The sequence below is a fragment of the Hirundo rustica genome, chromosome 20 (genome assembly GCF_015227805.2).
Source record: "Hirundo rustica isolate bHirRus1 chromosome 20, bHirRus1.pri.v3, whole genome shotgun sequence".
Classification (NCBI taxonomy): Eukaryota; Metazoa; Chordata; class Aves; order Passeriformes; family Hirundinidae; genus Hirundo; species Hirundo rustica.
Genome location: NC_053469.1, coordinates 7355969 through 7367016, shown reverse-complemented (window position 1 = coordinate 7367016; position 11048 = coordinate 7355969). Strand labels below are relative to the sequence as shown.

The 11048-nt window shown below is 47.3% G+C and overlaps 1 protein-coding gene across 1 annotated transcript; it reads left to right on the top strand.

Annotated features, from left to right (window-relative positions):
• Nucleotides 1-3072: 3072 nt before the first annotated feature.
• On the top strand, nucleotides 3073-10524 carry TLR4 (toll like receptor 4). Its single transcript, XM_040083275.1, has 3 exons — nucleotides 3073-3267; nucleotides 4137-4303; nucleotides 5596-10524. The coding sequence occupies exons 1-3, from the start codon at nucleotides 3163-3165 to the stop codon at nucleotides 7850-7852; spliced, it is 2529 nt and encodes an 842-aa protein (XP_039939209.1). The 5' UTR covers nucleotides 3073-3162; the 3' UTR covers nucleotides 7853-10524.
• The last annotated feature ends 524 nt before the right edge of the window (nucleotides 10525-11048 follow it).

The window sequence follows — 11048 nt, the reverse complement described above, 5'->3', positions numbered from 1 at the left end:
AAGCAATGTATCTGCAGAATGTGCAGCAAAAAGATCTTAAAGATGTTTCCAGGTTATTCTTTCCACCATTTCCCCTCGTAATTTATATAAATTGTTTTTTCCCAGCAGAATGGCTGGGAAAATTCAACTTGCTGTTAAATTTTTGCCACATTTCCTGTCGCTCTTGTTTTCTGCTCAGATAATCTCTCAGACCTGGGCAGGTGAGTGACTTGCTGAATTCAAGGATTATCAGGTGAACCCCAAGGGCTGGTAACTGCCTGCAGCCCCTGAGCCTGGATCCCCCCTGTAAGTGGCTGATTTCAGCCTCATTTGCCACAGGTGACTGCAGGGTTGACGCTGTGAGTTAGGAAGGGACACGTGGCCAGCCCATCTGGGAGCAATGCTGGCTCACCTGGTGTATCCTGGGCTCTCAAGGGCTTTTGGAACCTCTTGTGGTGCTCCCCATCTTCAGCTCCACAAATGCTGTGAAAGTGCCAGCGCCTCAGGAATGCTCCTCCCTCTGATCCATCAGTCTCTCCCCTCTGATCCATGGCTCATAACCAAATAGTCATCATAGATGGTTCTTTCACATAAAATAAGACCTGGTTTTGTTTAATCTTGAGTTTGTGTCATGTTCCTCAGCCTCTGTTTACAGACTGGAGGAGCTGCCTGAGATGACTCCTGAGGCAAATAGAGCCTCTCACCAGGGTAAGAGCTGTTCACCTACATGTGGTGCTGGATTAACTGTGACCTTGAAACCACTCTAGGTACAGACAGTCCTGATTTTATGGCTCCTGTCTTGTCCAAGGCTTTAGCTAACTTTGCTTTTTGGCTGGAATTCACAAATTATTTTCTTTTAAAATAAGCAAGTACAAGATGTTTTGTCAGTCCTGCTCCACTGTGGCTGTCTTACACTCTGTAATACCTTGCTTGAGATCACAGAGGCTGCATATGCACTGTCTGCATTGTGTTACTTATATTGTAATAATGTTCAGGAGCACAAAGATGACTCAGACGTGTTTTTGGAAACACAGATTCCCTGTAACACCCCCTTCACAAGAGATCTTCAATGATCCCACCAGTAAATTGCCAGTGTAGTGAATCACGTTTGATTTTAGACGTTATCCTTGTTGCTTTCAGGGATTCCAGATAATTCCTTTGGTTTTTGTGATCAATCACACGGACGTTATGGCTTTATCCACACTGCAGTATGAAGTCAACCAGCGCTGACTTTCTGAACTGGTGGCTGGGTTTGATCTGCTAACTCTCATGTTTTCTGCTAGGGCCCTGTCCCTCGCAGTGTCTGTAGGGTTTGTCCTTGAACAAATGACGATGTGTGTTGGGAAACTGTCCCCTGTGACAGCAGCAGCAGCAGCGTGCCCTTCTCTGAATGCCCTTCAGGCTGCACTTCCCACTTGACCTCTGAGCGCGGCTGTGGGAGGGATTTAGTGATGCTCCCAAACTCTTCAGCATCTTCAGTAAGTCTCCATTGAAATGGTAATTTCTAGAGCATACTTCAGGCTCATCTCAGCTTTAGATAAAAATTAAATGTGGATTGCCTCATTCCGCATATTGAATGCTAAGGGATGCACTCATTTGTTCTCTCTGCAGACGCACGATGCTCTGCCAATTTCCTTAATCCAGGCACAGAAGCAGTCAGCAATTGTTTCCATTCACTTTTGATTCCATCTATAAAAGGAAATACCTGCAATCACCAGAGGCTTTTCAGAGCAGGGATTTTGTAGAACTTGTCCAATTTCAACAAACTTTTTGTCTGCTGGCTTAATGGGCACTATCTGGCTGCACATCAGGGTGTCGGTTTTAGCTCCCATTGTGCTGCCATGTGTTTTTTTATTGCAGAGATCATCAGTTATTTTAGGATTTCCCCATCTCTCCTAGGCTCTCTACTAACCTGTCAAAAAAAATCTAACCCCCACCTCTGAAATATTTTAAACTTTTCTTTTTAAGTGGATTGCTCGCTGGACTGATATTGCGTCTTACATTTAATATCAATTTTCACAGACTTTCATGAGTTGCCACACTATTCCATCTTCCCCTAGACCAGTATTCCACCCTTGTCTCACATTTTTGCCACTTCTCTGTCTATGTGGTGTTGATAATACCCAGCAACCCTACGGCTGGATCCCCAGTAACATTTCTTAGTTATCTCCAGGAAGACAGGAGGAGATACATGAATGCACGACCATTTATCAGAGCAAATGAAGGCAAGGAGCTTTATTAGAAGGCACACAGCTGACTTAAATTAATATTGCCCACTATGAGGTTTTGAAAAGCTTTTTTTTTTTTTTTTTTTTTTTTTTTTTTCCTGAAACAATAATCTGCACTGGGAATTCAGCATTGAGATGTTCTGTAGCCAGGCATCAAACAGCAGTTCAGGCATGACCGGGGCAGGGAGCAGCTCTAAGCCCAGCTCAGGGTGTTTGTGCCTCTCCTTTTTGCTGTCCCCAACAACTTCTCCCACAGGAAAGGGTGGGGATGGGTCAACTCTGGTCACTCTGTGAATCTCCTTGTGCCTGGCCATATTCCTGCAATAATTGCAATAAAGTTCCAACCAGATGGAAAAAAAACCCCCTGGATGTTTGCTCACAAGAGCTTGGCCAGAGATAAACCTGTGTTTGTTTACCTGGCTTACGAAAACCTGTGCCACAGCTGAGCTCTTCTCCAGGGCTTGCCAGGGTGAAGCTGGGAGCATGGCAGGAGTGCAAAGGCAGAGCCACCCTTTCTAACCCGAGCATTTGAATTATGGGATGTGGAGCATGAAACTGGGCTCAGGATTGCATAACATATTCCATTATTTTGGGGTTTTTTTGACAATTTGACCTGAGTTAATCAGAGGCAATCAAGTCAAACTACACTGGTGAAACCCACATTCCTCTTCAATTTCCAGCCCAAACTATAGCTGCCATTACTTTTTTTTTCCTTGTTGACTTTTTTTTTTAACATTTTTTTTTAAAAAAAAAATCAAGATGAGCAGCTCACCCAGAGCATGTGTAGAAACAAGGCAGTGACCAAGTTTCACTTCCCTTCTCCTTCTCTGCAACCCTCAGAGATGTGCAGTGAGAAGCGGGAGTGGTGAAACGCAACCCCTGGCACTGCAGGAGGACTCTGTCTCCACGTTTCTCTCTCCATGCTCCTTTCTCCTGCACTCCTAGCCTCCTGAAGATGCCCAGGAGAGGAGCCCTTCCTGTGAGGACACTCCTGGTGCTGCTGCAGCTGGCATTTGTCCCATCCCCACTGGCAGGCTGCCTGCTCGAGCCCTGCTTGGAGGTATGTGAGCTCCAAGTGAGCACAAAATCCTTCTGCTTCTCTCCTGCAACTTTTTCCTTTGCTTGGGAGATTTGTGCCTCAAGACTCATAGTTGTCTTAGGAAAGCCCAGTTTTGTTTGTTTGTTTGTTTGTTTTTGTTGTTGTTGTTGTTGTTTTTAGTTTTTCTTTTTTCCCCCAAGGTTGTTCTCAAGGTGATTGAAGTGTTTGAACTAAATTCTGGTCTCAAAAACATCTGAGAACCAGGACCAGCAGCAAGAACTTTTTCTTCTCGTTGGCTTTCCTTACCTCTGAGGTTGCTGCAGTGCAGTGATTGTAATAAATTATATTTCCCTTGGAAGGAATGCAAACTCTGTCTAATTTCTACAAAACACAGATTTCTGCCTGGTTGGTACAGTGGAATAATTTCACCAAGTACCTGACACTGACCAACTGCTTTTTGCAAAGTTTTGCTGACAATTATTTGCTTGCAGAGTAACTTTGGCTCAAGCTGCCTGGTTGTGTGCTGGGGAAGAGAGCTGAGAGCAGTTCCTGGACATGCAGTTCATCCATGAGTGTTTGTCCTGCTGGCTCTCTCAAAGGTTGCTGCAGGTTCATCTGTAACCTCAAGGAACACTGTCCTGCCGTTTTGTCCCAGCTCCAACCAGCAGGAAATGCAGCTCCTCCTGGGGAGTGGGACTGGTTCTATTAGAAGTGAGAAAAATGCTTAGAAATGCTTAGGGTATGTAAGATTATTTCCTGAAACTCAGGGCAGCTCCTTTAGAAATGGACTGCAAGGGGGTTCATCCCGCTCCTGCTTTCCTGACAGTGACCTTTTCTGGTGCTTCATGAGGAGCAGATGTTGGCCATGATGGGATCTGCCTCTGTTACAGGTCACCCCTAACACAACTTTCAGGTGCACTGGACTGAACAGCTCTGGAGTTCCTGACGGAGTCCCAAACACCACCCAGAACTTGGACCTCAGTTTCAGCAATCTGAAATCACTGGGGTCAAATCATTTTGCATCAGTCCCTGAGCTGCAGCTTCTGGATCTTTCAAGGTAATGGCATCTATAATGTGGATATTGGTTAATTTTCTTCACCAGCTGAGTTACAATGGTGGCTTATTTTGGGGTCTATTAGTCTTGGCTGGGTTTTTTTGTTTGTTTTGTTTTTTGGTTTTTTTTCCCTTGTGACTTTGTCCCTGTGTCTGCCATTTTGCATATCCCCGTGGTGAAGTGATGTGCAGCTTTTAGTCCAGTCACTGAGTGCACACCCTCCATTCAGAGCTGGGTCTGTCAGTGTGATCTTGTAGGCTGGAATGTGAGAAGAATGATATTTCACTTGTCTATGAACAAGAAGAATGTCAGACTTTCCACTGTTACCAAAACTCTGAAGTGGAACATCTTGGGTGAGCTGTTTTTCTAATTACAGGTAAAATAAATAAATAAATAACATGAAGGTACATTCATTTTCTAAAAGGCTGTTTTGAAATATCAACATATTCTGTTTTCCCTTCTCCTCACATATCTGGGGGAGGAGATGGGGGAGGCCTATTAGCAAATTTGAATTGATGTATAATTTCCATGGACTCCAGACAACAGTTTCTCTGGATGATTGTTTCACTGAGAATTGTCACTCAGTCCCACCACCGCTCTGGCTCTGAAGTGACTGAGTGGCAGGACATATTTGCTGTGAGGCATTGGCTGGATTATTAAACCAGTTCTGCTGGGATTCACTGCAGGATGGATTTGGGTCTCAAAATCTGGATCTCCCCACATCAAACCAACCTTAGGGGGCCACCCTCATTTTCCCCTCTTCCTTTCCTCCTCCAGAGCCAGCACAGCCTGGGGTCTGCTCCCTCTGAGCCATCACCAGGTATCAGCTGCTGGCAGAGTTGTGAGCTCTGCCACAGCTGCACTGCTCTGGTGCCAGGGCAGCTGCCCAGACGTGGCTGAGGTGGCAGTCTGAGGGCTGGGGGGTGCAATTTGTGAGGGGATGCTGGCTCTGGTTGGTTTTCCGTCAGTGATGGTCATCACAGGGTCACTTTGGCCTAAACTCAAAGCTAGGGTTGTTCTTTCCTGCTGCCTGCACGAGTTTTTTATCTTCACCAGGCGTCCATGTCTCTTGCTTTGGATTTAAGGTTAGAGAGGGAGGAGAGGAGGAGGTGAGAGGAGGTTTCCTGCTGGAGGAGCATTCCCTGTGCACATCCAGGGATGCTGGCTCTGCCCAGCACAGCAAAGCCAAGCCAGCCCCCAGTGTGAGGCTGAGCCCGAGGATGTCGCAGCAGCACTCAGTGAACAAGGAAGGGACAGTGTTTCATGCACTTATATTTTCCTTTCATGCCTGACAGGTGCCAGCTCCATACAATAGAAGATAACTCCTTTATGGACCTCCATAGACTTTCCACCTTGATTTTGACAGCCAATTCCCTCCAGCACCTGGGGAAAGCAGCTTTCCATGGCTTAACATCTCTGAAAAAGCTGGTTCTGGTGGAAACCAACAGAAACTCTCTGTCTGAGCTGCCCATTGGCCACTTGCACACTCTGCAGGAGCTGAATTTAGGACACAACAGCATTACTTCATTGAAGCTTCCCGAGTATTTTGCCAGCATGACCTCCCTCAGGCACCTGAGCTTCTTCTCCAACGAGATCACATCTATCTCCAGAGGAGACCTTGATGCCCTGAGGGAAGGGAACAGGCTCAACCTCACTCTGGTGCTTTCCTTGAACAAGATAAAATCCATAGAACCGGGGGCTTTTGCAGGGATTCACCTGGGTGAGCTGAATGTCAGGTCTGCTTTTGAGAGCATCACGATGCAAACTTCTCTGCAAGGCCTGGCTGGTTTGCAGGTCACCAGACTCATAGTTGGGGATTTCAGCGACAGAAAGAGACTGCAGGACTTTGAGAGGGGGCTCTTGAACGGACTGTGCCAGGTGCAGATGGAAGAGTTTGTCTTATTCTACTTCAGGGACTTTGAGGATGACGCGGACACTCTGTTTAACTGCGTCGGCAACGTCTCCACTATTCGCTTGGTGGGCCTCGGGCTGGAGGAGATATCACAGGTTCCTGCGTGGTCTCAAGTGAAACAGCTGGAATGCAAGAAGTGCAGTTTTGAGGAAGTGCCCGCCTTGAAGCTGTCGCTTTTCAAGGAGCTGAGGGTGCTTCGTATTACCAAGAACAAAGGACTCAAAAACTTCAGGCAGAAATTTGAGGGTCTCAGTCACCTGGAGGTGATAGATTTGAGTGAGAATAGCCTCACCTTCAGCCGCTGCTGTTCCCCTCAGTTTCAAAATTGTCCAAATTTGAAACACTTGAACCTAAGCTTCAATTCTAATATCAGATTGACAGGAGATTTCACTAACGTGAAGAATTTGTTATATTTGGACCTTCAGCACACAACTTTATTTGGTCCTGGCTCCTACCCTGTCTTTCTGTCCCTTCAGAGACTGATTTACCTTGATATTTCCCATACCAAAACCGAAGTTAAATCCCAGTGTACATTTTGTGGCTTGAACTCTTTGCAAGTGCTCAAGATGGCAGGAAACTCCTTTGAGGACAATAAGCTGGCAAACAACTTCAAAAACCTAAGTCACCTCCGCACCTTGGATATCTCAAGCTGCAAATTAGAACATGTGGATCAAAGTACTTTTGATGCCCTCTCTGAGCTAAAAGAGCTAAACATCAGCAACAATAAGCTGCTGACCTTCAGTCCTGGAGTCTACCAGCCGCTCAAATCCCTCAGAGTCCTGGATTTCAGCAGAAACCAGCTGACAGTTCTGTTGGACTCAGCCCGGGAAATCCTGCCTGACAGCCTGGTCCTGTTGGATATCTCTCAAAACCTTTTCGACTGCTCCTGTGTGCACCTGGACTTCCTGGAATGGGTCAAGGGAAAGCAGGAGCTGCTGCAGAGCGAGGAGCTGATGCTGTGCCACACTCCCTCGTACGTGGCGAACGTGAGCCTGGCAAGCTTTGATCTGTCCTCCTGCCACGTCAGCGCGGGAAAAATTTCTTCCTCAGTGGTTGCGTTGCTCTGCGTAGTGGTGCTCCTCTTCCTGATCTACAAGTACTACTTCCAGCTCTACTACTCCGTGGTGCTGCTCAGCGGGTGCAAACACTACGCGGAAAGAGGTGACACCTACGACGCCTTTGTCATCCACTCCAGCAAAGACCAGGAATGGGTGACAAAGGAGCTGGTGGAGCCCTTGGAGGGGGGAAAGCCTCCCTTCCACCTGTGTCTGTACTACAGGGACTTCCTGCCAGGGGTACCCATCGTCACCAATATCATCCAGGAGGGTTTTCTCAGCAGCAGGAACGTCATCGCGGTCATCTCCACTGACTTCCTGGAGAGCAAGTGGTGCAGCTTCGAGTTTGACATTGCCCAGTCCTGGCAGCTGGTGGAGGGAAAGACCGGGATCATCATGATCGTGCTGGAAGATGTGAATAAAGCCCTGCTGAGGCAGAGGCTGGGGCTGTCTCGGTACCTGAGGAGGAACACCTACCTGGAGTGGAAAGACAAGGAAATAAGCAAGCACATCTTCTGGAGGCAGCTGACAGGAGTGCTGCTGGAAGGCAAAAAATGGAATCATGAGGAGGTAAAACTCATGTGAGGAGAAAGGAGGGTTCTCCCTCCCCTGCCTGCCATCCTGGCCTGGGCTGCTGGGTGTTGCTCAGGAGATGGTTCTGCTGCTGTTCAGAGTCAGAGAGGATGGAGGCACTGCCAAAGCACTAAAGAAATCTCTGCCTTGCTGGTCACCTTTTCTGAAGGAAATTTGAGAGTTAAGGAGTGACAAGGGCCAGAAGAGCTGCCTGAGCTCCGTGTTTGCCCATGGCTGTCACCCAGAGGTGGCCCAGCAATACCTCAGGTTTGGTGGGTGTAGGAACAGACCAAGGCTCTTACTGTGATCTGGCTGCTTCTGAAACTGGATTTGGGTCCTGAGACCATTTACCCAGAGTCACTTCACAGTCTGTTGCTTTGAGTGGACCCCAGAATCTCAGAGGCAGAGTAAAGACACAGGATTTTCAGCTCTAAAAGCTTTGTGAAACAGAAACAAGGCTTGGATTCCAAAAGCCTTGTGCCTGCCTCCGTGGGCACCATGGCTCAGGGGACAAACCCTCCAGAGAGCAATGGAGCAGCTGCTCAGGGAACCTGAGTAGTTTTGACATCAGGGACGAAGGTTTCTATGGTTGGGAAATGTGCCCAACATGTTTCTTTCGGTTTTCTTTAGACCAAGATCAAATATTGAAACCATCACCTGAGAATCTTATTTATATCCAGGTTATTTAGCATTTGAGAGGGCATTTTGGAGTTTCCTTGGGGGGACAAGAAATGTGCAACGCCTTTAAACTGAAACATTTCTTTGCTCCCACTGCTTCTCCTCGTCCAGTGTTTGTGGATATGCTCTGGGACTGCCCTAAGCAAGCAAAATTGAGCCTGAACAAAGTGTTCCGACGTTTACAGCCAGCCAGTTCTAGATTAAGCTTTTTCACTCTCTGGCCCAGCCTTAATTCACTGCTGGAAGGTGCTGCAAGAGCCCCCAGGGTTTGAAATGGAGTTGAGATCTGCCTGTCTGCTCAGCCTCCCCCAGGGGTCAGCTGCCACCTGCAACAGGACTGTGTGGGAGAGTTTTGCTTTGTTTTCACTGGGAACGTGCCTGACATTGTGCAGGGAGAAGAGACAGAGGGGAAAAGTTTGGGTTAGCTGAAATAAGTGTACCCCAGCAGTGTCCAAGTCTAAATGCAAAGGAATCATATCACAGAGCACTCCATGGACGTGTGGGGTATTGGATGGGGCAGGAGTGTTGCTCCCTTTTTAGGAAAGGCTTTGGTTAGCATTCATCACTGAATTACTCTGGTTTTAGTCTTGCAAATCCTTCTGTAATCGGTGATGTTCTGCAGAGGTGAAACAGAAGCAACTGAGTGGTGAATCAGAGCTGATATTATCCCCTCACTTTTCTAAGCACCAGACAGGGACATTTCCATGGAAGCAGGATCAGGGATCAACATCAGACATTATTGGATGGAGAAAGAGAGCCAGTTCCAGGCCTTGTGCTGGCAAAAGTTGAATCACAGCTCCCTCCCTCTGTGCTGTGTCAGACAACACTACCAAACGCCCCCACAGCCCTCCCTAAGCTGTATTTTTGTGACCCAGCATATGAAGATTTTATAAAACTAAGCTTGATGCCGTGTTCCTTTGCCCAGAGTTTGCTCTGCATCTGCTAAATACTATTCCAGCAGCTCCCAAAATGAAGTTCTCCTCACCTCTGCTGGGATTGATGGGTGCTGCAGATCCTCCTGCTCACCCTTCCACCCCACCTTCCTCCTCCTCCAGGGACAGAGGCTGCTGGGGATGGTGGGGGACAGTGAACCAGGGCACAGCTCAGGGTTCCCTGGGCTGAGGCCAAAGGGGAGCATAAGGACAAAGCAAACATTACCTTGAATTTCACCAGCTAAGAGTTAAATTGGGAAACAAAAGAGGAAAAATTAAATAGAGTGGCAACTCCTGCTCCTGAATTGATCAGCACAGAAGCTGTGTTTCTCCTTCACTCTTTCTCTCCGTGGCTCCTCTGGAAACAATTCAGTGGATGTGTATTTCTGGCACAAAGCACTATGTCCTATGATTCTTGATTGTAATTATAACAAAGAGCTTCAGAAAGCCTGCGAGTGGTTCTGGGCATTTATAAAAGGGATTTAGGACAGTATTGTTTAACAAGTCAGTGGTTTTTTGAATATCAAAGCAACTTTAGGAGAGCTGGAGTGGTGCTGAGATGAGGCTCCCACCAGGACAGTTTTAAAAGAAACATGTCACTTGTTTTTCTCTTCCTATTCAGAGTCTCCACAGCAGACATGAGTACGTGAGTTGCCCCTGGCTTCCTTATTGTCCAAGAAAAAATAAACAACAAAAAAAACCATCATAACTTCAGCTGACCCTCGTGGTCCCTTCTAGCCTGACCCACTCTGTAATTCTGTGACCTGCCCAGACAGTGCTGAGGTTTATGAGTCCAAGATGGACAAGACTGTGTGAACAATTGTATTTTCACCATGTACCCAGCAGAGAGACAGTAGATGTTTTCTTTGAGACTCAAAACACCTTTTCCTTTCCTTTATTTACTATAAATGGGGAATATTGTGGTTCCCACAGAAACACACGTACTCATTTGCCTTCATTGTAGGAAGCAAGTGTCCAAAGGAAAACTCAACGTTCTCATGTTTCCAAAGCTGCTGGCATGTGCTGTTTGAAGCTGCCCACCCTGCAGCAAGTGGCTTTGATAGGATTTACTCACTGGGTGAAAGAATGAGCAGCCAAGCAAACACCTGTGCAGGTCTGCATTAATCTCTCGTGGAAATATCTGAAAATATTCCAGTTATTAAAGCATCTCTTTTGCCCAGGTCATAAAAACAGGTGGAGACAAAGCTCCAAAGGGCTGTTGCACCCAAGCTATTCCACTAGCAATGGGGACGTGCCCTGATTTCACTCTGAGCTTCATTTGACCCATGCAAAACGCCAGGACAGCTGCAGCTCTGGACTCCCTTGCCCTGTGGAGGTTGCTGTCCCAGGGACAGGACACCCTGATGTGCTGGCTCTGTCACCGAGCTGCGCTTTGCAGCCAAGGCTCCGAGCAGAGCGTTCCCCCATTACTGTGATTGCCTTTGTGCTCCCCACACCGCAGCAGCTGTAAAAGCTGGGAACCAGAGCCATGTGCAGTCCTTCTCACTTGGATCTGCCTGGCTGCAGAGTGAGGATGCTCCCCTGGCCTCCCTGAGCAGGAGCACAGCTTTCCAGTGTCACCGAAAAACCCGGCAGAA